General features: G+C 40.2%; 1 protein-coding gene across 1 annotated transcript in view; it reads left to right on the top strand.

Annotated features, from left to right (window-relative positions):
* The window catches only part of UMODL1 (uromodulin like 1), a 67,946-nt gene extending 41,976 nt beyond the window's left edge, over positions 1-25,970 (top strand). Inside the window, exons 12-22 of the mRNA XM_061629707.1 lie at positions 2,954-3,211; positions 4,052-4,164; positions 5,874-6,087; positions 6,999-7,136; positions 8,585-9,030; positions 12,946-13,088; positions 17,849-18,085; positions 19,295-19,454; positions 22,891-22,975; positions 24,084-24,279; positions 25,689-25,970. Coding sequence (XP_061485691.1) covers positions 2,954-3,211; positions 4,052-4,164; positions 5,874-6,087; positions 6,999-7,136; positions 8,585-9,030; positions 12,946-13,088; positions 17,849-18,085; positions 19,295-19,454; positions 22,891-22,975; positions 24,084-24,259 — 1,970 coding nt within the window. The 3' untranslated portion in view covers positions 24,260-24,279; positions 25,689-25,970. The remainder of the gene's footprint in view (positions 1-2,953; positions 3,212-4,051; positions 4,165-5,873; positions 6,088-6,998; positions 7,137-8,584; positions 9,031-12,945; positions 13,089-17,848; positions 18,086-19,294; positions 19,455-22,890; positions 22,976-24,083; positions 24,280-25,688) is intronic.
* Positions 25,971-26,534: the final 564 nt, after the last annotated feature.

Below are 26,534 nucleotides of genomic sequence, written 5' to 3'. Positions count from 1 at the left end.
ATCTTGTGGCACCTTAAAGACAAAGTTAATGAAGTGGCTAATAGCCCATCACAAAGCCATCTGTGGCTGCAATCCTAACCATGTCTCCTCAGAAGTAAGTTCCATTGAATTCAATTGGGCTTACTCCCAGGTAAGTAAAGTTGATTGCAGCCTCACTATCTTGATTTTATAGTTCAGTATAAACTTAATCCTGTTTTGTTTCCCTCACTCAGTCATTAGGAAAGGACAGCTTAGCATCCTGTTGATATTTTGCTGTTTGTGTCCTGGTTTGTACGAATTCCTATGGACATATTAAACATTTTACAGGCACTCTAATGCCACTTGCGCAAGTCCTTTTTGTAAGGCAACTATATTTCCTAAATGTGTACTTTATATAGAAAATGTTTGCATCTAATGAGATATAACACTCAAACTAATTTATATTTTAAATGTAGTAAACGTGATTTTGTGTTTGATAATTTGAAAGCCTCAGACATTCACTGAGGAGAACAGATAAAGTCAACAAGTAACAGAAGAGACCACTTATTTCCATGTGAAGAGAACAATAAATTCTAATGATTTTTAAAATAAATATAGGAAGTGGATTAAGACTACAATCATAACCTCCTTATCTGGGAGTAAGCTACACTGAATTCAGTGGGATTTACTTCTAAATAAGCATGGTTAGGATTGCAGCCTTGGTTCCTATAGGCTTCCTATAGCAGCAAACAACTTATACACACACAGTCAACAAACAATTCAGAAAAAAGAAAAGCAATGAGGTCCCATTGGGACAGCTGCAATTATACATCAATGAATATGTACATGTTCACGTGTGTATATTTATATATATATGAATATCTATCAATGAATTAAGTATCTATTTATGTATAACGTACGCATGTCAAAAAATCTGTTTGTTGGTAGAGAACTAAGGAGAAAAGCATTCACAGCAAGAGTGAGTGCTGTGATGTGGGTCGAATGGACAGACAAAAGGAAATCCACTTGATAGTCCATTTTCAGTGGATTCGTCCAATATCCCTAGATTGGATCCATTTAGGAGCTCTGATTGGAAGCTCCAGAGTGAATCTGATGTCTGCCAAAGGCAGTGCAGCTTGCACTTGGCAGCAAATTTAAACAGTGCTGAATGCAAGCTGTGTTTGCAGAAGAACAATCAGGAGTACACTCTAAGGGCTCATCCATAGCTCCTTTTAATCTGCAATCTAACCCCCTTGTTGTGTCCATTAATTCTCTGGTGTCCATATGATGTTCCCTGCCATTTCGGACTTTCTCTAGAGAAATCCGCACTTCCTGTACCCTGCTGTAAACCAGTTATTATTGCTGTTCTGCTTATTAACCACTCTAACTTCTGTAGTGAGGATGTCTTTCCTCACTTTTTTTTATTATGAGCCGATGACTGGGTTAGATCCCATCCTCTGTCCATGCCTCCTCCTTCTCTCTTATAGTTCATTCCTGCTTCCAGTACTGAACCAAGGCACTTCCTCCTTCTGGCTTCTGTAGCTGTATCACGTTGCTTCTTTTCTTTTTTTTAAAAAAAATATATTGCAGTCTAATGTAAAATCAAATGAATGAGTATTTCCACTATTTGCGAAATCACACAAATAATTAATTGAAAACACGGAATGCACCTCTATATCAGTACATTTTAAGTAGTATGTACTATGTTATATGTAACAGCCTGGGCAAGGGTATTTTATTTGAAAAAACACATTTCAATAAAGTTTGTTAATAATAATAAATAATAATAATTTTTGCCTTCTGCAGTTGAAGGAATTTCTATTTAAACACAAACCTGTGCATGTGCATTGATAAAAAAAAGATGTGTTTTTGAGCTCTTCTGGAAAAGCACACAAAAAGCAAACTACCGTTATGGACCAATCATCATAAAGGGGTGAACTTAGGGGTGTGACAAATTGCAAAAGTGAATTAGACCCCCCCCCCAAAAAAGTCCACATATATGGATGCTTGAAAATTGGGTTTTAACAAATAAATCCTACCACAAACAGAACATGGTACGGATCTTGAAACCACCAACTGAATATAGAAATGTGGATTTTGAGATTAGATATGGATGGGCCCTAACTCCCGATTGTTCCTTTGCAAGCACAGCTTGCATTTGGCATTGTTTAAATTTGGTGCTGGATGCAAGCCATGCTGCTTTTGGCTGAGGTCAGCTTCATTTGGTATTATACAACGTCAGGTGATTGAAAGGTGAGCAGCTCTATGGGTCAAATGTGGCCTGTGGAGGGTTGGCTAGTATGTAATCTAGCACTCCAGCCAAAAGTGGTTCCCCACCCCTGGAGATGGGGAGGTGTACCTCTTGCTCACGTTCTCCAAGCCCAGTTTCCCCCTCCCCAATAGGAGTCTTCAGGTGAGTATTATCTGAAGTAAATTCCAACCTGACAGTTCTTTGTTAGGGCACTTTCCCCATTTCAAAGTGATATCTTATGAACATAAAAAATAAAATAAATGCAAGAGGAGCCTTGTCAAGTTCTTTTTGACTGGTAACATAGAGCAAGATATCCTGGTATTTTTCTAAGGAGTGCATTTTAGTATCATTTACTATTTGTCAAAGCATGAAAAATACAGTACATGGTCTATATCCATAAAAGGCTCGCATGCTCATAGTCTTCTCTTTGATTAGAAGTTTCATTCAATTTTCCCTTACTGAAATTAGAGATGTTCATTTTGCTTTAGTTGCCAAATATCTAAATGCTCATGATCTTTAAATTATGTTCATAAAAGTTATGAATAGGTCAGCTGTCCTTGCTGACACTAGTCTATAGTTTAATTGCAAAGGCATTATTTGAGAATCAGATTTATTACAAAATGTGGCAGGGGAGGTTCTATTGTAAAATCTTTGAAATGTGGCAAATGGAATAGCCAATTCTACAAAAAGACTCTTTGTTTTTCTCTCTTCAAAGGTTTTAATTGCCATCTCTTTTTTTCTTAGTGCCCTTTCCAGCTGAAAGAATTGTTTTTTCCAATGTAACCAGTACCAGCTTTGAAGTAGCCTGGACCACAAATGATACACCAAATCCCGCTTTCCATTTTCTTTTGCTCAATGGAAAGCAGCTTATACAGGTGGTTAAGACCCAGAGCAGCAACATGACTATTTCCAAACTAGAACCTGGGATTGTGTACACTGTTGAAATTATTACAGAAGTTTGTGGAAAGAAAAGTAAACCTGTACAACTTAAAGTAAAGACAGGTAAAACATTTTAGAAGTTCATGTTGTTATTCTAGTGACTTAGAAGTCCATAAGAGAAAATATAAGCATTTATACTTTTAAAATGTCAATGTACTGCCTCCAAGTCGATTCCGAATTATGGCAACCCTATGAATAGGGTTTTCATGGTAAGTGGTATTCAGAGGGGGTTTACCATTGCCTTCCTCTGAGGGTGACTGGCCCAAGGTCACCGATTTATACTTTTAAGGGACTACTAAATAAATAATAATTTAATAATAAATATGAGCAAAACCTTGAGTAGTACTAACAAAGTGTTGGCGTTTAGTATGTCAGTGTCTTTGGTCACATCCACACCATACATTTAAAGCATTCTTACACCACTTTAACAGTCATGGCTTCCCCCAAAGAATCCTGGAAACTAGTTTTTTAAGGGTGCTGGAAATTTTAGCTCTGCAAACGAACTCCTAACAACTCTCAGCACTCTTAACTAACTGCAGTTTCCAACATTCTTTGGGGGAAGCAATGGCTGTTAAGGTGGTATTAGAATATGGTGCAAATGCGACGTTTCACATGTCCTGCCCATCAATGAAACCAACATTATGAAACGAGTCACGTCTTATGGATACCTTTTTCGTTCACAAATGCTGAACAGCCTACTAGCAAACAATAGTTGTCTGTGTCTAAAAGTAACATCAGTTCTTTTCCTTTGGTTCTTTTAAAGTTATTTTTATTTAGTTTTGCCATTTGAGATTTGAAAAAGAGCTAGCACAAGTTATGTGAAAGTTCCTTGAGGCCCAGAAACTGCAGTCTGAATATCACACTTATAACTATGCATGTTTACATTTTTTCCCAATCTTGTAGCTGCCCAGATATTTAATGGAACAGTCAGGATATCAAATCTCAACTATAGTGCAGGGTTCAGCAACACAAGTAGTGAAGAATACAGAAATTTTACACAGTTATTTCTCACTGAGGTAAGTGAATGTGAAAAAGTGGGGAAACTCAATAGGGTATAAAATGGACATAATTATATATAATTATCCAACATTGTTGTTCCACTTGCACAACACACCTCTGCTTGTGCAACAGAACTTCCCCCTTCTCCCCTGAAGCTTCCCTTGCACCCTCAAAATTTGCTTCAGAGACAGATTTCCAGAACAGGTTTTTTGGGGGGGATGGGGAGCTCAGGGAGAGGAGAGGAAGGGGATGTTCCATTGTGTGAGTGAAACGTCTCATGTGCAGCATTGGATACAACCCCATGTCTCTCATGTGGTTTTGAATCTAGGGCTTCAATAGGGCTTCATAATCTTTTGACTTTATTATTAGGAATGGTAGTCTTGTGTAAGGATGGGCCAGGATTCCGCCCAGTTTGGATTTGGTACCAAATTTTCTGTTAATTTGCTTATTCTCTATCATTGCGGCTTGGGGTTTTATGTAGCAATTTTCAAAAATGGATTTTTCTTTTAAAATATTCACCTCTGAAATATCGATATTAAGAATGAATATTATTGATATTTCCTTTCGTTTATCAATATTTCCTTTAAAAATGTCGATATTAATGCCAATATTTTTGGGGAGATTGGTAAAAGTAGCAGATAATGGTCAAAGAATGAACACAAATCAATACAAATCTGTTAGGTCAATAGAATGCTTTTGAAGTGGCCTTGGCCAATGGATCCCATCCCTAGTCCTGTAGCAAGAACCCAATGTATGTTCATTACTTTAAGACTGCAACATCAAGATGTGTCTTGCAAGTATGAAACAAGGATCAGAAATAAAAGAGCAGAGACCTGAGCTCTTTTCTTACCTTCATATCCACACTGTCCCCCCACCCCACATCCAGTCCATGTATCCCTGGCAGTGCTTCAGCCTCCACATGTTCAGCCAAAGATAAAGATGGGCTGTGTGCATGTACAGCTGTGTGTGCATCAAGTTTGACTAGGAACTCAGGCATGACTAAGGTTCCTTATTATGAGTATCCTAAGCATGTACACATTGTACATGCATAAATCCCATTAGTATATTTTGCGGCATGTGTGGAGATCAGAAGTTGGGAGCAAAGGGTGTGATCTTGCTCCACATGTATTCACTTGAAAGCATGGACTTAGGGAAGAGGTTTGTAGGTTGGTTGGTTGGTTTTTTGTCAACTCACATCCTTGAAAACACAGTGTTTTTTCCATAGAGAAAGTTCATGTGTTCAGCTGAGAGCTATCAAATGATGATAAAATCAAATTGTCTGGTTGTTGTTGTTAACTTTATGTACATAAAGCCACCCAGTAACATTGTTCTGTAAATGACTCACAAACATTAAATGATAAAATCACAATTAAAATACAATAATCCTAAAATAACTTGCAAAAAAGTAATGTGCATGCTTATGGAAAACAGCCTTCAGCTCATACCTGTATGTAATTTGGATTTCCCAATAATAATTATTTGTTTAAAAAAGGTAAAACTATACATATCTATCCAGTTCAAAGGGTAGTAAGAAAGAATCGTAAATTGTTAGTTCAGTTCCCTGATGAAGGGTCATCCTAACTTCTGAATATTCTGTAATCCTTTGTCCAAACATGAAGCAGTGTTTGCTGTGTTATCTGTGAAACTTTCTGCCTACAAAGTGTACAGTTCACATCATTCTCAGTACACATATTTATACAGTATATTAATTTTGTTTTGATAATAGGTCCGTACATCTCTGCCCTTTAATATTCTTCAGAAAATGGATGCTGGTATGATTAAAATGTTGATAACGAGTGTTACTAATGGAAGTGTAGTGGTAAGCTTCAATCTCCTGGTTCCAGTAGACACGGACCCAAACAATGTTTCCAAGTCTTTTCTTCATTCCTTTCTACACAGCAGCCATTTCATGACTGATAACAGCAGTCTCTCCATAAATGGTAAGCTATAGTTTATTGCTGTAATTTCTCAAAATGATAAGTGCTGGACTTCAGACTGAAATTCTAAATGTAGGTCATGAGTGAAAGCGACAAATGAAAAGTTATTATGGGACCTTTAGTGTTTGTACTGACAGAGCTCCTATTTATCTCACAAAATAAAAAGTATGATTCATAAAACAACTGATGTTTGACGAATACAGAACTGTCCTTGGCATTGTGTTTTATTTGTTTATTTTGCTTAAGTTATATCCCACCCTTCCTCCAAGGAGCTCAAGGCAGTGTACATGGTGCCTCTGCTTCTATTTTATCCTTATAACAATCCAGTGCAGTAGGTGAGGCTGAGAGACAGTAACTGGCCAAAACGTCATCTGGCGGGCTTTGTGACTAAGAGATAATTTGAACCCAGGTCTTCACTTCACAGCCTAATCCATCTCCTCCTCCAGTGACAATGGAAAAGAAGAATCTGCAAAATGGCATCCAACATAATTCATGCAGCACAATCCTATGCATGTTTATTCATATGCAAGTCTCATAGGATTGCAGCCTTGGAGTGATTGCTGTGAGATGACACCTCAGTCAAAATGGCACCACCTTACAGCAACAGCTCTAGAAAACCCTCATGCATGTACATGAATGGCATCATGCAGGAGGTGCCTAATCCCTCTTCAGAGTCTGGAGCTGGTGGCATTAGGGCCCAGGGCCTGCATCTTTTGGAGAAAACTGAGGATGACACATCTCCATGGGGTGGTCTAGCTGGGATCGTTACTTTAAATGTACAACTTTATAAAGTGATAAAATTTATGATACCATATGAGAATACTAACATAACACTCAGTATTATAATTGCCAGTGCAGCTAAATAATAACCACTTGTGTGTTGTCACTCTCCTTCTTATTATTAAAAAAAACAGATTATGATGAGTGTGTGAGAGAAGAAACAGATTGCTCTCCTGATGCATCTTGCTCTAATACTTATGGATCCTATGAATGCAACTGCAAAGAAGGATTTATCAGTGTGAATGCTGAGAGACCTGGAAGAAACTGTGAAGGCAATATTTCAAGATTTTTTCCGCATTTCATTCCAACTCTGATCTTATATTCATAAAATTATGAATATGGTTTGTTGGGTGGGATTACAATATAGCCTATGAACATCTTGTAGCAGATGCTATAAATGTCACTCAAGATAACCTTCGAGTAAGCTGCTTCTGGATTGGCTAAACTAAAATGTAAATTCCCAGGAGATGGGCAGTGGAGTCTCGCCTGATCAGTAGAGGAGTACATGCTTTCTGGAGTCCGACTTTTTGTAATTCAGGAAAGGGGTTAATTTCTATGAACACGTTTAGCAGTGCTTTGGGTGGTTGTTTCAAAAGGAGTTGAAAGTGTTTACCTTTTCAGAAAGCATTTCACTACTGAACTAACTTTGTCCTCCTCGGTGGCATCAGCACATAATCTGTTTTGAGTGCCTACATTGTGGCATCAACCCACTATATGATTTCCAGTGGGCTGAGAATTCCAGCAGCAGGAGTGCCTGGAATGGGCAGAGTGGCAGTGTTGCTACTGCTTGCCAGGATGGGGCCGGGTGAGACTGGGGAAAATCTGGGTTGGCTGCTCCACCCCAAAGCACTGCTGCTGATTGATCACCCATTTGACTGATCCAGGAAGCACTGAACTCTCTCTCAGCTGCCTTTGTTTGCCTCCAGTTATATCAACACACAGTCAAATCTGATTTGCCATGTATTTTATTTATATATTTTATAAAGGATTATATCGCGTTCAGCCAATAGTTTCCCATGCTGATTCACAACAAATTTAATAACAATAAAAACATATAAAATAAAATAAATAAATATAAAACAACAGTTAAGACCAGGAATTAAAACCAGCAAGTTAAAATCACTAGAACTCAGAGTTAAAAAGACCTGGGAGAACAAAAAGATCTTCACCTGGTTAGCAAAGTAGGCACCAGGTGAACCTCTCTGGGCAGGGAGTTCCATAAATGGGGTGCCACTTCTGAAAATGTCCTCTCCCTGGTTTCCACCCACCTCAGCGCAGATGGTGGGGGATCCAGAGGAGAACCTTACTTGCTGAAGGAAAGCATGGGCAGATTGATTCAGAAACTGATGTTCCTATAACACACGATTCTTCAACCTTGGGTCCCCAGATGTTGTTGGACTACAACTCCCATAGACTAACTTATCAAGAAAGAAAAAGATGCAGTAATGCGAAGGAAACAATGTCACTTGAAACAGTGGCAAATAGGGGAGACAGTGGCAGACAATGGGAGACAATTCCCAAGAAGCAAACATTTGATCAATTTAAGGGTTTTGGGGGGGGATTTTAGCCCTTCTGAAAGCACTATTTTTGGTGTGAAAATCAAAATGAGAGAATATTTGGTGTCTTTAAACTCATTTTAATGTTGTATTCTAGTCGACTTTCTGTAAGAATATTAATTGAAAAAATGCAATTTGTCATACCTTTCCCCTCCATTCTACAGCACTTCTTTCCAACCATGATGCTGGAAGTGCACAGACAAAAGACTTCAGCAGCACAGTTTTACCTTTGACATATCCGTATACTTCAAACCATATGCCGTCACCTGCTAGAGATGATGCTTCTGTCTCCCCAGCCAGAAATTTGGAGAACAGCACTACAGTTAGTACAGTTGCTACAAAACCAATATCAAATGTTCATAGTTCACCTCAAGCCTCATCCTTACCATTCACTAAGCCTTCCCAGGAGGTTTTAATTAAGAATGCAGTCCGAGTGCTCTGCGAGATTGAAAAAATTGTCATCATCATCCAAAAGGTCTTTCTGCAGCAAGAATCTATCCCAGAATCCTCCCTGTACCTGGGAAGGCCCTACTGCAATGTAAGCATCAGCAATTCCAGTCATGTCATACTTCGGAGTGGGTGGAACGAATGTGGAACTGAAGTGCAAACTGTAAGTCACTTTGATCTCTGGAGGGAAAGTTAAATAGAATGTAATAATAGATATTAAGAATAGTGGATAAACATTGGTTTTACTTCTGTTTTCTATTTGCACCTTGCACAGTAAGGGCTCAATGCCAGCTGCAAATATGGTGTTTTCTATTCACACTGAGGGGAAGGATCAATCACGCAATTTCCTAATGACCACAACCCCTAATTTAACATTTCCACTCCCTCTGGTTACTTGGCATCCAAGTATGCTCAGTTTGTTGTACCAGCTGCAATAGGTTTCATTAAAAAATACACCAGAAGTCTGATTATTTGTATTTTCAATGGTACAATACAGCTGAAATACAAATCTTTGTTTGAACAGTGTTATCTTTTTGTGCACAGATTAGGGGAAAAAGAAAAATAAGACACCGTTTGCAGCAACATAAAAAAGGCCAGCAGAACAGAGAGCAGCAGGAAGTTGTTTGTTAGCCTATAGGAAATAAAATGAACAAAGGGAGGAGGAGGGAATGGGCATGGAGAGGGGAATGATTGACACACCCTTCTAAAAGCATTGGAGCAATGCAAGCACTAGAGAAAGGGAATTAAGTTTTTTATCTTCCCTTTTCATATTGTCAGAGGATTGGGTTAGAACGGATTTACAGGGGGAAAACTGTGTGATAGATTCTGTTTGCCAGTAATGTCATGTGAACCACGTGAATAAAAAGGAGATGTGAGTAGCATCAAACACACAGTAAACCACCATGTAAATGAGCCCTGAGATAACAAAGTAAGGATCAAGGGTCACTGGAATAATAGTTGCAAGCTCCAGATTAATGTCCTCCTAAACTGCTGGGGATCTTGCTTTGGGAAAGAAGAGATATCTTAAGAACAGAGAAGGAGAAAATATTATGTACCCACCAAACAACTGCTCAAACATAAGCCTAGGATAGTGAATGAGATATGAGGTTTTGGTTTAGTGCAGATATAAGCTGTCGCTGTAGTGTCATTTCCTTTCATTTCCTTGAGCTTGTGCAGACACAACACTGGATTCCACAACTGACACATAACATGGTAATAGTTTTTAATTAGAACAAACATATGCCCTATTTAGCCTTCAGAATCTAGATGCTAGCACTTATGGCCTTTTTTGAACTTTTGAGATTTGGGAGACTAAAGATTTAACGCTATTGGCAGTAGTCTGCCTTATTACTGCTACAGACTGTGTTATACAAAATGATCAATGACATGGTCATGGCTTAAATAGGCCTGCACTGTGGCTTGATACAGAAAGAACAAGTAACTGTTCACACGTAGGTCCCTGATTTTGTTACTTTGCTAATTTTAGTGGGCACAGGCTACATTGGTCTCCTCCCTCTCAAAGCTAAGTACTATAGCCAGTATACATGCAAAGGCTAGTTCAAGTAGCTGCTCATGCTGGCTTTGTAATTATGGGCATATGCAGCTGCTGATACATGTATTATTAAGTTTCATGCACACCACTGCAAACCTACATTTTGCATCATTTTCATTTGTATGCTAAAAACTTAATCCTATGCATAAGGGTGGCTGCTTACAAACTGGCTGGTCACAGAGACAGTGCTCACATGATGGTGCAACATTTCCAGGTGGCCATCATAAGTTGAGAGTTGTGTGAATCTGGCCTTGCTCATTCTTCAAACATTGCATACTATACATCATTGGATTCAGTGGGACATATTTCTGAGTAGACATACATAGGATTGCACTATGAGAGTGCAAGGTACGGTCACTGTTAGCATGTAGTCTCTTCAGCTTGCCTGCTGACTAAAATTAATGCAGCAGCGCACTAAGAGAGTGATATATGAAAAGCTTACCATCATTTACGGTGTCAAACTGCAATGCAAGAAATGTAAGAACCATCTACTGAGTCAAGAATAATGACCCATCTAGCCTCAAGCCATGTCTCTAGCAATGGCCACATGTGAAGCTTGGGAAAAATCATGATAGCACAGAGCAGAGTAGAATATATCCCTGGTTATTTACATCATCCTTTAGCACTAAAGAGTTAGGGACACTCAGCACTAAAACTGAGCACCTTTCCTTATACCTTTCCTTAGTCTTCAAAAATCTTTATTCCAATTGATATCTGTCGTGGAATAGAATTGATTTTATGTATGTGCTGTTGTTTTAAACTGTTTTTATATTTATAATGGTTTTTAAACATTGTTTATATATATATGCAATTGTTTTAATTATTTTTAGATAGGTAACTGTTTTATATATGTTACTATGTTATAAATTGCTTCAGGATGCCTCATGGGAAACAATTAATAAATGAAATAAATATCTGATACTTCCTGTTCCATCAATTTTTCTATTTGCTTTTTGTATTCCAGTAGTCCATTTTTCAGTCTGTCAGCTTTTTATTGTTTGTAGCCAGTGACTATTACAATATAAATCACAAACAAGACAATTCAACAGTATGTTAAATGATATCAATTTTCGGAACTGCAAATTATCAAAACTTAAAAATGTTAGCTTCCCCAAATCATTTAGATTTTTAAAAATTCCCTTGGCAGTCAGCACTATTTTGGGCAAAAAAAAGTGTCTATAACTTTTTCACTATCACCACATTATAAAGCTACCCTGTAAGAAACAAAGTTGTATTATTTATTTATTTGTCTATTATCACATTTATATCCTGCCTTTCTCTCATCTTAGAAACAAAGGCAGTAATACATGTGGTTCCCAGGCACTGACCAGACCCTGACCTGCTTAGCTTCAGCAAGGTGGTTGGCTTATGTGTTATAAGATTATACAGGCATGACTGGGCCCTTGGGCACCAGCCTGCCCCGGGCCTGTGTCATCATAGCCCAACACTCCCCCCCAATACAGGTGGCATGGGGCTAATGAGCCAGCCCGTGTGCCCCACCTACCTCTCGTGTTATATGAATGATGTGTGTATGTAGCATGCATGCCTGCCATCAACCAAGGTGGAGGCGGGGGCTTCAGCCTCTTAGGGAAGCCTCTGCTGCCATCTTGGGCAATGGCAGGCATTCACGCACAGCGCACATGGCATTAACATTGATGGAAGAGGTAGGTGGGGTGTGCGGGAGGGCTTGTTGAAGCCCATGCTGTCTGTATTGCGGTGTGTGTGCCTGGGAGCTCCCTCTCCATGATCCGCAGCAGGGTCGGGTTGGAGGACCTGCCGCTGCCCCAGATCATGTAATGGGAGCTCCACTCTCCCACCCTAAGGAGGGGCCCTTCAGGGACCCTTGGCCAGGGCCCAACCTGGCCACTCTCTGGAGCTGGCCCGGAAACCATAACATGGTTGTTTACATTGGGTTGTATTCAACTAAGTCCTAAGTAAACCCATTGAAACTAATGAATATAAGTTAGTTATATCTATTCAATGGGTCTGCTCTAAGTAGGACTAACATTGAATACCACCTATTGGCTAGGAACCTAATTTTGAGATAATCTGATTGACCTTCTGGAAAATTTGGAAATTAAGACAGAAATCTATTCTGATCCATATACAAAATATGGTTATTTATTGGCCTGTTAAAGAGTTTGCCGGTCAGATATTTTGTGGGCATATCTGAAATTTATTCTGACTAAATGCATGTCCAGCAGGATAAAAGTTAATTACTGCATATAAACAGCCCTTCTATAATATTTCCTTGTACAGTGTACAAAAATATTCTCTTGTAGTTGTTGTATACCTGCTGTGGATTATATTGGATGTGCTCCAGTTCTAGAATCCCACTCCATTCACACATAATTTTATTCAATTTAATCATATTTATTATTTATACATATTTATACCTTCAATTAAATGCCCATATTTTCACATTGTTTTGTTTGCTAAAGCCATTGTGTAAAACTTCTCTTAAGTTATCTTTAAAACATAAGAAAAAACTAAGTGATTTTTTCCCCTGTTACACTTATTTTTCAGAATACAACACACACCATAGTAAAAACAGTTCTTCGGAATGATATGCTTTCCCTAGGGGTCATCCGCCACCTAAAGGTTATCAGTCCAATTCTTTGTGTGTTTCAGAATGATCTCTTGTCTTCATCTGGATATACTCCAGAAGGGTAAGTGAAATATTAATAGCCAAGTACCAACTGGTTCTATGTACCTTAATTTGATTAAACATTATTTAATTTATTACATTTCTACCCCGCCTTTCTTTTTCAAAATTGAAACCCAAGGCGGCTTACATATGGTTCCCAGGTGGTCTCCCATCCAGGCACTGACCAGACCTGACTCTGCTTAGGTTCAGCAGGGAGCTGGCCACATGTGCCTTCAGACCATAGCCTAAAGCCTGCAAAACAGAGTCCCTTCAGTGAAAGAGAAGAGAGTACTCAGAGAACTGATTCTCAGTTTCGGTTTTGTACTCAGGATTTAATTTGGGTGACGACAGAACCTTGAACTGAAGCAGGTTGCTTCAGAGAGATTTGGATTATGTCCAAAGTGAAGTGGGGCTTCTCTGAAGTGAACTGGAGCAAATCAGGTTGTTCCTGATGGACCTGCTCCAGAGTTCAGAGGTACACAGACACACAGAGAACAACCTGTTAAAAATCCTCCCCCAAAGTTCCATAAAAGAGGAGAGAGAGAAGACGGGGTATAGTTTTGTCACTGACAGCTGTAGCTCCCAACTAGGGAATGATTTTACTGGGGCTGTCTTCAATCACAGTGCTTTTGCAAGGGACACTGAAGTAATATAATAAAAGTGTGCCATTGTTTTCCATTGCCCTTTGTAATTAACTGTTTTAGGAGCATGAACACCAAAAAGGGTTTTGGTGTAATGTTGTGGGTTTTGTTTTGTTTTGATGTATGTGATCTAATCATTTCCTTATTCCAAGCCATATCAATCCTTTTCTAAAATCCTTTCTTAAAAAATCCAGTTTATAATGTTATTTTTTATTAGTTAATCTTGTAGTATGTGTATGTTGTGTCTGGAGCATTCATTGTTATTAGGGAAGTCGCTTTCCTTCACCCCTTTGCCCATTCTGGCCCTAGTTGTAGTTGCTTTCACTTTCAATTAAGTGTTTTTGAAGATCTCTCTGTGTGTCTGTGAGTAGTACTGTAATCTGTGTGTTTTTGTTGTTTATGTGTGTTGTGTCTGACTCCGTTTTATGCCTGTGCACACCTTGAGTGTTCTGTTGTACATAAACATCATATTACACTTCCAAATTTCAATAAAGCGTCAACCATTCCATCAAGAATGAAGCATGAGCATGGGAAATTTCATGTAGTCCCAAGGCAGTTTTGGGGAAGGGAGTAGGGATGAGTGAGAATTTCACTGAATTTGGATTTAGCACCAGATTTTTCAATGGTCCATTTTTGTGGAACAATCCTGTTTGCCCAGTGGCTTTCCCTTGATCCCAGATTCCCCCCCCCTCAAATATTCCCTTTAATACAGTGGTTCCCAGCCTGGGGGCCGGGACCCCCAGGGGCCCCGCGAAGTAATCCAGAGGGGTAAAGAACAGTAAAGAAATAAATTATTTATTAATTTTTTTAAAAAAGTCTTCACTCCCTTGACACTGTCTGCTTTCCACTGGTGCTGCAGATGACACCTCCCCCTTGCTCCAAACGAGAGGGGAGGCCTTTTGCTGAAGCGCCAGAGCGTCTTTCAGGTGCACTAAGGGCAGGCATCTGCCTATAAAATACATGGCAGATGCCAAAGGAGGCTGAGGGTGGGGCTACCAGGAAGAAGAGGGGATTACTATCACTGATTCCCGTCTCCTTGCACTGCCGCTACTGGCAACACCCTTACTTAGAATGAGAGGAGAAGGCCTTTTGTGAAGCAAAAAGAAGCAAGGCTGCACAGAAAGGCTGCTTTCCCCCTTCCTTCCTGGCAGACAGCCTGCCTCCCTGGGGGGAGGGGGTCACAAAAAAATTTCAGCTTATAAAGGGGGTCGTGTGCTCATAAAAGTTGGGAACCTCTGCTTTAATATATTGTTCTTTTATTGATTTTTTCTCATAGCACAACACAGCAGTACCTCTCTCTCTCTCTCTCTCTCTCTCTCTCTCTCTCTCTCTCTCTTTCTGCCACCCCCCCATTCAAATAATCCAAGCTCCAAGTGGGGAGGAAGTAAACCAAACCTATAATAGCAGAGGAGGAGGTGGATACAAACCTGCTTTCCATTCAAAATATCAATAATTCCTTTACAATATTGATGATTTCTTTCAAAATATCAATATTAATATTGATATTTGGGGGGAGAAGAAAAACTGGACCAGTAAAAGCAAAGAATAGTAGACAAAGAACAAACTCAAATTGATACTGCCTGTTAGGTCGACAGAATGCTTTCGATGCAGCAATGGTCAATAGATCCCATCCCTAGAAGAGAGACAGGCAGCAGTAGCAAGATCAGTTCTCTCTCTCTTCCCTCCCCCAATCAACCTTAAAGACACCTAGCAGAAAACCCTTTGCACTTACCCATCCCAAATGTTTCATTTGCTCAGAAGGGGCTCCCATGTCTGCAAATTTCATCCAATTCTGCCAGAACATAAAAAGGTTACCAGTGGTTTCATGCCTCAAACTTTAAAGCAGGGGTGGGGAACCTGTTGTCTCCAGATATTGCTAGATTGTAACTTCCATCTTCCTTAACATGACTGAACACTATAATTTCTTCTTTAATTCTCTAATTCATTCTCAAGTATTCTATTCTGTCTTTACCCTTTCTATAGAGGAAACTCTCAGGACTGATGTTTTGTACTTGGTTACATATGCCAAAGTACCAAATACAAGTAGCCCTAATTAAATGTGAGGTGTGCACTTTGAATTAGAGAATTAAAGAAGAAATTATAGTGTTCAGTCATGTTAAATAAGGAAAAGAGATAAACAAAGAAGAGGAACAGAAGACTTCAGATCCCCTGTATTCAGCACTGGTTAGGCCTCATCTTGAATACTGTGTCCAGTTCTGGTCTCCGCACTTCAAGAAGGATGCAGAGAAACTGGAATAGGTTCAGAGGAGGGCAACAAAGATGATCAGGGGACTGGAAACAAAGCCCTATGAGGAGAGACTGAAAGAACTGGGCATGTTTAGCCTGGAGAAGAGAAGACTGAGGGGAGATATGATAGCACTCTTCAAGTACACGAAAGGTTGTCACATAGAGGAGGGCCGGGATCTCTTCTCAATCATCCCAGAGTGCAGGACATGGAATAATGGGCTCAAGTTGCAGGAAGCCAGATTTCGACTGGACATCAGGAAAAACTCCCTAAGTGTTAGAGCCATACGTCAATGGAACCAATTACCTAGAGAGGTAGTGGGCTCTCCAACAATGGAGGCCTTCAAGAGGCAGCTGGACAGCCATCTGTCGGGAATGCTTTGATTTGGATTCCTGCATTGAGCAGGGGGGTTGGACTCGATGGCCTTGTAGGCCCCTTCCAACTCTACTATTCTATGATTCTATGGTGATGAATAAATCATAAACAATATTTTTCTACAGCTAAGAACCTTCTTCCTTTAATATTAATTATCCATACCACACAAATCCCTTGACAACTTTCTTCAATTTCTCTTATCTGGGAATGGAACAAGATAGCACTTTTTTTCTTACTTTTTTTCAGACTCTAGATATATATCAAATCAACTATATTAAATGCTAAGAGAACATCTAAAGCCTTGATAACTTTCTACTACACCAAGGGAGGACAATTAATTATCCCTGCCTTGAAAGTATTTAAAGCCAAAATAATCCCACAGCTCATGTATGGTATGCAAGCGACAACAAGGGACAAATTTCCAGAGATAGAAGTGTTACAAACCTCCTTTATACGGTCCATTATGGCATTACCTACATGTGTCCCTAATAGCCTTATACGACTAGAAATTGGAGTACAATCCATAGAATCAATTATTTGGATATTGAGGATTAATTATTGGCTAAAATTATATTTTGAACCTCAAGGTTTAGCACCTCACATTCTTGAGGATAACTTCAAGTCAATATGGAACACTATAATTATAGATAAACTTCAACATCTTGGCTTTACCATACAAATAACAAGACAGATGGGATACGAGTCGGCAAGGATAAATATCAGACAACGTATCAGAGATATCGACTTACAAACTCATCGAGAAATGGCAAAGAAATATAGATATAATGCCAGTCCATACCTTCCGATGCCTTACCTAACTAATCTTAATATACCCAAATATAGAAAAGCATTTACCTGGATTAGATGTGATGTCCTCCCTTCAGCGGTACTGGAGGGTCGATATAATAAGACTCCATATATTGATCGCCTTTGCCCCTGTGAAAGAAGAGAAATTGAAACGAATGTCCAGGTTTTATTATACTGTCCTCTATATGATCAACCCAGATCGCACCTTATTACACCGCTTTTAGACAACGAAATTTTAAATTCTGATGTTGCACGAATAGATTATTTACTGTCTGACCATAAGAAAGAAATTACATGGGAGGTAGCAAAATTTGCTGCAATAGCAATATTAAAAAGGAAAGAGTCTTTATAGAGTTTTAATTTTTAATATTATGAGAAACGGATACGATATAATACTTTTAAATTAAAATATGATTAGATTCGGAATTGTAAACTGAAATGTTATAAATGTTTTTATATTTTGTATGGATCCTTGTGATCGTTAATAAAGTTACTTACTTACTTACTTACTTACTTACTTACTTATCCATACCACACAAATCCCTTGACAACTTTCTTCAATTTCTCTTATCTGGGAATGGAACAAGATAGCACTTTTTTTCTTACTTTTTTTCAGACTCTAGATATAATGCTGGTATTATGCACATATGGGATAGAGGAACAGAAGTAATAAAAACACTTCATAAATTTTAACCATGGCTGATTCTCTTGCAGGGTTTATACCATTTTTGAGGATTTACATGGATCAGGACATTTCCTAACAGAAATGCAGCTGTTCATTGGAAATGCTCCAATTCCCAAAAATTTCAGCATCTCTGCTAGCGATGACCTAATGATTGAAGTGGGAATTCAGAGACACGATAGCAACCTCAAGGTGGTTGTCAGCGAATGTTGGGCAACTCCAACTAATAACTCAAAGGATCCTTTGTCATTTCCTTTTATAGATGGCAGGTATACTACCCATGATATATTCAAGGTGTCATGCAGTGTATCATGTAGTACTATCCAAATAATTAAAATACAGTACTTAAGTGTATAACTTTAAGTTGGCAAGTCTGTGATTTCTTAATATTTATTTTAATTTAATGAAAAGAGGCTCAGAGCACAGGAACTCATTTTTTAAATGTAGGAACTAAGGTCTTTAGCATATCAGTGAATTGAACACTGGTAAATGCTGTAGGACTGGATGTCTGGCTGGCTGCTCTGCCGCAATCCTCAAGCAGTACCTGGCAGAAGTAGAGAGGAGGCAGGGGAGTGGGTGTCTCGCTGCTCATTTGCTGTGCCCACTGTCCTGTGTGTGTTGTTGTTTAACACCAGATTGGTACACAATAAGACCACACTCATCCATTATTTGATCATGGATGAAGGTGCCAATTTGGTGTGCATTACCGAGACCTGGGTGGGTGAGCTGGGAGGAGTTGATCTGACCCAGCTTTGCTCACCTGGATATTCAGTGCAACACCAGCACAGGCTGCAGGGACGGGGGTGGGTAGTTGCTGTGGTCTACAGAACTTCCATCTCTGTCACCAGGAAACCACTCTGTCTTGGAGCTGGATATGAGGGCCTGCACCTGGTGTTGGGTCAAAGAGTAAACTACGGTTCTTCCTTCCCCATGCACAACTTTTAAAGATACGAGGTCTTCTGTATCTTTAAAAGTTGTGGAGGGGGAAGGGAGAATCCCACCTTGTGGTTTTTTCCCATTACACCTGCACTTGGCTGACTTTCTCATCTCCTAAAGATACAGGATCAGTCTCAGGCCCTGAACCTGGCAACCCTACTGCCACTGGAAGATGACCAGCTTCACTCTCCCTCTCTGTACCACTGCCATCACTTTTTGAAGGATGCTCAAAAACAGAAATACAAGTTGGGGTAGAAACACACTCACTGTTTTGCTGGTTCTGGTGCATCTCCACCTCTTTCTTCTGAAAACGGGGGCATACAATGCTAGTCAAACCCCACCTTTTTTTTACTGTAAAGCCTAGTGGGAGCAGCTTGAGAATATGTTTTTTTTTAATCCAGCTTCAAAGGGATTTCACAACTGATCACCAGATCAACCTGTTCCTCCTCCAGGTGTGGCTAAAGGAAACACTTTGATCTAGCTACTAGGGTGTTTAAGCCTTAGTGTGGACTATGTTGAATTCTGTTTTGTTCTCTTTTCAGCTGTCCCCTTCCAAATACACAAACCACTATGATTTCAAATGGGATATCCAACAAAGCCCAATTTAAGCTGAAAATATTTTCCTTTATCAATGACTCAGTGGTTTATTTACACTGCAAAATCCATGTTTGTCTGGAAATTCCTAGGAGCACTTGCAAGGCGGTAAGGTGTCTCTCTGCCAGTTTTTATTATCTTCTGATTGAAAACCTTGTTGGAAAACAATGTGATAATAAACCTCTAAAAGGAGTTATGTGTTTCTTGTGTTCCCAAGTGATATTACTCAAAACAAAACACAACTCATAACAAGGCAGAATCCAACACTGTGTGAGTAGACTTCTGCTTGTTCTATGGGACTTCACTTTCCTCCCCCCCCCCGACTGCATCCCCCAGTCCCTCATCAGATTTTGAGGGGGCGGCTGCAAGGGGGAGAAGAGGAAGGTGAAGTCCCATTTTGCAAGCAGAAGTCTGTCCTGCTTGTGCACGATGTTGGATACAACTCATATACTAGGAGGCTCCTGCAACTTTCCCCATCTACAGGAGAAGCAGAAAATGCAACAGGAAGTTCTTCATAAAAAAAAAAAACACTTGTGTGGGGGTTAGAGCTAACAGTGCACTGAACTAGCAGTGATCAGATAATCTACCAAACACAGGGCTTGCATGTAAATAGCACTCTGATTCAGGGAGCTCTGATCAGCCACAAGCCTTCTTATGTCAAACTAATAAACCAGTTAAAATATCTCTGAGCAGTGTACATAATATAAAACTGTATTAGTTGCTGGTGGGGGTGGGGTGGGGAGTTCAGTTTGCACTTAAAGGCAAAGTTACTTGTAACGAAAGTCCCTGATCTCTGGTTCCCCTTTTTCACTTGGCGGACATGTCACATCTTTCCCTGAATCCACATCCAACAAGACAGGTTCTGTCTGGCAGTGGTAGGAAGAAATCTGGTGATGATTAACATAACGATAGCTGTCTCTCCAACTTCCAAAAGGTGTCAAACCTATCTGATGAGCCTGACCTGGCTTGTGACTGGCAGGAAAGGTTAACTGTCAATCAAGTCCCACCAGGGTCTACAAACCCCTTGAAAACTGGACTGTTGCAAAATGGTCCTTTTTTCTCACAGTCCATCAAAGTCCTGCCACGTCACATTGACTGTGTACGAGCTGCTTTACTCATGAGACATTCAGAAGCCAGACTGTACATAGCTAAGGACCGAATAGACAGATTTGAACTGAAAGGGTTGTTTTTTGTTGTTATTTTCTTGAAGCTACATTCTGTCTCTTCCTTTTCCCCCCATTCTTGTAAACATTATAAAATTTGGCTTTTGGGGTTCTAGATGCATTTGTGCCAAACTCTCAGGGAACTTTAAACTCCCCCCCATGAGCTTGGCCACTCAGTTCATGCTACATGTATGTGTAAGTGAGGCTTGACAGCGAAAAGCTGGCTATGGTGGTCTCCAAAGGAAGATAGACGGGTAGGCTGGATGCTCTCTCTGCTCCCCTTGGTAACTTGAGTGGGACTGGTCAGAGAAAAGCAAGCTATGTTGACCTCTGGGGAGGGATAAGTGAGCTGGATGCTATCTTAGCTGCCTCTTTAAGAGTTTGGCTTAGAGCCTATAAAGCACTCCTGTCTGGGCTATAGCATTCCTAAAAGGGGTGTGGTGGCAGCCTACAGAGGTTTGGACTTGACTGGCCTACCTTGAGAGGCTGTTGTGGGAGGAAAGGAGTAGAAAGGTTCTTTACCTTCCTTTCTGTTACACTACCTAATTTACTGTTTCCAAAACAATACACAAACCAAAATACAGCCATCCTTCAAAATTTGCACTTCTCCAAATTTTTGCAGTGGTTCTCCAGCTAAATAATGTAAACAGAAATGCATATATTGGGGTGAAATCTGCAAAGAATTGTGCCTATATTAATGAAAATAAGATACTAAAATGCATTATACTAGGAAAAATTGTTTTGCAAAAATGTGTATATTAGGCAAAACTGCAATCAAGTATGTGTCTATTAGGAGAAATTCTCACTAAAATGCTGATAAATTTTCATGAGGACTTTTTAAAAAAATGCAAACTGGTATGGAAATGTGGAAGGCTGAACTTTGGAAAGATGAGAAACTGAAAGTTATTGAAATTGACAGATTTGTCCTTCTCCAGCTGCATTCCTAGGCTGGGATAGCTTGACAGCAGTAGTTCAGGCACTGGTAACTTTAAGACTGGATTACTGCTATGCATTCTTATGTTGGGTGTTCCTTGCAGTTGATCCAGAAATTGTAGTTAGTACAGGATACTGCAGCTTGATTGCTGAGAGGAGTGAGCATCTGTCAGCATATTTCACCTGTGCCCAAAGATTTGCACTGGCTGCTGATTTGGGCCAAGTTCAAGGTGTTACAATTGGTATATGAAGTCCTTAATGACTTGGAAACCCCTTTATTTAAGGGATCATCTTACCCCTTACATGGCTATTCTATCACTTTGATCTGCAAAACCTTCACTTTTACAAGTACCGCAGGGTGTCCAATCCGCATTTGCAAGGAGACATTCCTTTAGTGCGGCAGCACCTGTGCTCTGGAATTCCCTGCCTCTTGACATTAGGTTAAAAAAAGAAATGTAGCTGTTATGACTTGATAATTATGAACATAGGACACTGCCTTATACCGAGTCAGACGATTGGTCCATCTAGCTCAGTATTGTCTACACTGACTGGTGGCAGCTCTCCAGGGTTCCAGGCAGGAGTCTCTCCCAGTCCTACCTGGAGATGCCAAGGATTGAACTTGGGACCTTCTGCATGCAAGGCAGATATTCTGCCACCAAGCTACAGCCCTTCCAATTAACCCTGCAATACTATGGTGCTTGGTAGGGAATCCTGTGGGTTCATGAGATCTTTCTCTCTGAAGACAGAGAAAGAGAGAGAGAGCCAATTTTAGATTTTCCTTCATCACCACCATGAAAACCTCCATGGTCCTTGCCCTACTGACATCAGATCTCTAATATTGGTACGGCTGAAAAGGGTGCGTGCCAGGGATGGACCAGAGAAAGGCACTGGATCCAGTCCCCTGAGAAACCAAGATGAAGACTATGCTAGCACAGGAGCTGGTATAGTTTATTCATGATTATTTCCCTTGGAGGGAAATCTGTTTTTAACAACTGGAAAAGGATGGAAGAAACCTCCCTTTCACCCTTCTAGTGTTAGCCCAGCAGGGCATTGAATGAGGCAGATGAAATGCCTTCAGTTTCCCACCTGTTGTCACCTTAGGTATGCATCCTAATTTAGTACACTACTGGACAGTTTCTGCAGGCAGGTAGGCACCTCTGATGCAAGACAATTAATCTTCTGCTCTCAGCTTGGACCCACAAATAGTCTGGATGGTTCAATTAATCAATAGTAATGTAAGTGGTCAGTATGGTTGGGCTATGAGGCAAACATTTAAAATAAGGTGGACCATAGAATTCTGAGTGGCTCATGTGCCAGGTAGAGACTGGGAATGTAGAGTGGATATAATGCTATCAGACTGGATTCACACCCTAATGACATATGCATCTAAACATTTCACATTGATCATAAGAAATGACTACTACTGATGTTTGTTTTTATTCTTATAGACCTGCAGTGGTTTCCGTTCTCAGAGGACTGGGGAAACTGTTGCAATGCCCAGAACATCTTGGGGGCCCCTGCGCAAATCCAATGGTGAGTAATCAATGCCTGAGTCACCAGGCAGGGAAAGATTAATGTTAAAAGACAGCTAGAAGTAAAGACAGTAAGAATAGTCATAAAGAGTCCTAAAATTCCTAGGGAGGTGGTGGGCTCTCCAACACTGGAGGCATTCAAGAGGCAGCTGGACAGCCATCTGTCAGGTATGCTTTAACTTGGATTCCTGCATTGAGCAGGTGGTTGGATCCAGTGGCCTTACAGGCTTCTTCAAACTCTACTATTCTATGATTCTATAAGGCATGGGTTGGGACAGCTGGGAACTAAACAAGAGAACTGTTCACTGGTTTGCTCTGAGGCCCTACCCACAGGTACCCAACCAGAGCAGAGAAGTGGGGCCTGGGCTGCAGTGCAACTGGACAGCTGGCCCACTGCAGAGTACCACCCAGCCATGCAAGGAGGAAATTCCTCCCACTCTCTCTCCTCTCTCCCTGCAACCAGCACAATGAGGACGCCGCAGCAAACACCAGGTGTTTCAAAATGATAATAAAACAAAGCCACATCCACACCAGACATTTATTCCACTTTAAACAATCATGGCTTCCCCCAAAGAATCCTGGGAAGTGGTGTTTGTGAAGGGTGCTGAGAGTTGTTAGGAGACCATTATTTCCCTCACAGAACTCCAATTCCCACAATTCTCTGGGAAGAGGGGCTGACTTTAAACTACTCTGGCCACTGGAGCTCTGTCAGGGGAATGGGAGTCTCCTAATAACACACAGCACCCTTCATAAACTGCATTTCCCAGGATTCTTTGGGGGAAGCCATGACTGTTTAAAATGGAATAACTGTCTGGTGTGGATGTGACCTAATTCTTTGGGTAACACTCTGCTAGCACTATTCTGATTTTGTGATTATTGCATATTATCTGGTCCTCATGCTGTACAAAAAAAGTGGCTTTCTGGTTGTTGTATGAAAGCACCTACTAGGTCCCCACCAGCTGTTTTAGGAGGGAAAGGACAGCATGGCCACTGCTGTTCTGCTTAGCTCACAAGAAACAGTCATGTATTTATTTATTTATTAGATTTATATCCTGCCCCTTCTCCCAGGAGGAGCCCAAAATTTCATATTTTTATTTCCTTTATTTCAGATGAGAAGGAGAAACTTGGTTTAGGAGCAGGCTACATAGTCCTCATTGTTGTTGGTGCATTTGCTCTTATACTGGGAGTAACAGGGCTTTTAGTTGGCCGACATCAACGCAAGGCTGGGGCATACAACTTCAAAATCAAGTCTGACAATTTTAACTACCAAGTGTTCTATGATTGAACCTTTTAGTTTTTCCACAAGTAAGTCCTACCTTTCACTGAATTACTGTTCAAAGTGCTAGCTTCTGTAGTCCTTGTGATTTTTTTAAAAATGGGCCTTCAGTAGTGCTAAGATATGGACTAGAAAGCAATTACAGATTTGCTGCTTCTTTCTGCAACTGGAGCATCTGTGTGTGTGTGTGTGCATATATATGTGCAGGGCTGTTTGCAAAAGGTTTTCAAATAATTGGGGCTTCAAAGAGCGGGTCACCTGACACCATAGTGACATCAGATGATTGACAAGTGGGCGCCCCACTAGGGGTAGGGAAATAATGATCTGGCTCACTGGCCAGAAAAGGTTCCTCACCCCTGAAATAGAATAACTCCCATGAGTGAAACTGAGGGCTTATCTATATGGTGGCTTAGTGTGTGTTTGGTGCTACTCACATCTCCTTCTAATTTGCATGGTTCAAATGACATTACTGGCAAACGGAAGCTATCACGCGGTTTTCCACCTGTAAATCCGTACTAACCCAATCCTCTGATAATCCAAAAAGGGAAGGAAAAAAGTCTTCACTCCATATCTCTAGTGCTTGCAGATGCTTTGCTCCGATGCTTTTAGGTGGGTGTGTCAATTGTTCCTCTCTCCACTCCCACTCCCTCCTCCTCCCTTTGTTCATTTTATTTCCTGTAGGCTGAAAAGCAAGGTCTGGCTGCTCTCCCCCATTCTGTTAGCCTTTTTTATGTTACTGAAAACGGTGCCTTATTTTTCTTTTCCCTCTAACTTATGCACAAAAAGCATAATACCGCTCAAACAAAGATTTGTATTTCAACTGTATTGTACCAGTGAAAATACAAATAATTGCACTTCCGGGTTGTTGTTGTTAACTTAAACGTACTGATAGAACAAACTGAGCATGTTTGGTTGCCAAGTAACCAGAGGGAATGAAAATGTTAAATTAGAGGGCATGGTCATTAGGAAACTGTGTGATTGATCCTTCTCCTCAGCATGAATAGAAAACACTGTGTTTGCAGCTGGTATTGAGCCCTTACTGTGGACAGTGCAAATAGAAAATGGAGGTAAAAACAGTCTTTAGTACGAAATAATTCTCCCATGTGGATAAGCCCTAAGCTTCATGGAAGAAGGGTGGGATACAAATGTGATCAATAGGAAATTAGGTAGTGTGATGCCACTAATCAAATATCATTTTCTCTTGATATTCCAGCTGGAAACATTCTGTGAATATAATATTGCTCCATATGATGTTGGACATGATGCACTCAAGCAAACTTAACCACAAGTAGCCGATGCTCAGATGTATCTCCTGGTCTTGCCATCAGTCCTCTAAGAACTTCTAATTTCTTTCAGTTGCACAGTTCTTGCATCCTTTCAGGAGGGGAAAAATAAAATAATCACTAACACATTTCTCTCTCTCTCTTTCCCCTCATAGTACCATCATTGTTGATATAACCTACTCAAGCAAGATAGAACACTTTCATCAGTGTAAGGAAACAACAGACATTTATGGAACAAGTCCTTCATGATCAGAGGGGGTGTTGTTTTTCGGTCTTGCATATGGACTATCACTCACACCGGTCTTTGTGCAAGGGTGGGAAGACTCACATCACGAGTTTCCATCTGAAGGCACACTTCTTGGACTATACAGATGAGAAGCCTTATTGTAACTGAGTTAGTCTCTATGTTATTGTTTAGCTTTCTTGCTTCGTGTTTGGTGTTTTTGATGTTTTATATGTTTTTTGCTTTGTACGTTGCTCAGAGTGGCTGGGTAGCCAGCCAAATGAGCGACTAAGAAATCAAATAAATAAATAAATTTTCCACTCAGGCATTTAATTAAAGGACTTAATATTGCCATCTTGATGCAAAGACCTGTCTCCTAGAGTGTGCATTATGACTAAGTGCTGTGTTGCATTATGACTGGGTGCTGGATTATTATGCAGAAAAGCATGTTTGAAGCTGTAATTTAGAATTGATTCCATGCATTCCCAGATATACTCTGAAAAACCAATTTTATATTTCGTTAAAAGCAGCAAAGAGAAGGAACCACTTTTGCAACTAGTCTGGCCATTTTTTTCTGGAGATAGAAGTTGAGAATATTCCCCATTAAACATCTTCCCAATATTGTAGGTTTTTATAGTGCAAGTACCACTCAGTGATTTAAACATTGCCCCCATGAACATGTTTAAATTCCAGTCTGATGGCAATGGCAATAGTATGAGGCATACAACAGAAAAGATTAATATTCAGACACAACCTTACTTACCAGAGCAAACAGGCA

Source organism: Rhineura floridana, chromosome 5 (assembly GCF_030035675.1).
Source record: "Rhineura floridana isolate rRhiFlo1 chromosome 5, rRhiFlo1.hap2, whole genome shotgun sequence".
NCBI lineage: Eukaryota > Metazoa > Chordata > Lepidosauria > Squamata > Rhineuridae > Rhineura > Rhineura floridana.
This window is presented reverse-complemented; position numbering and strand designations above follow the sequence as displayed.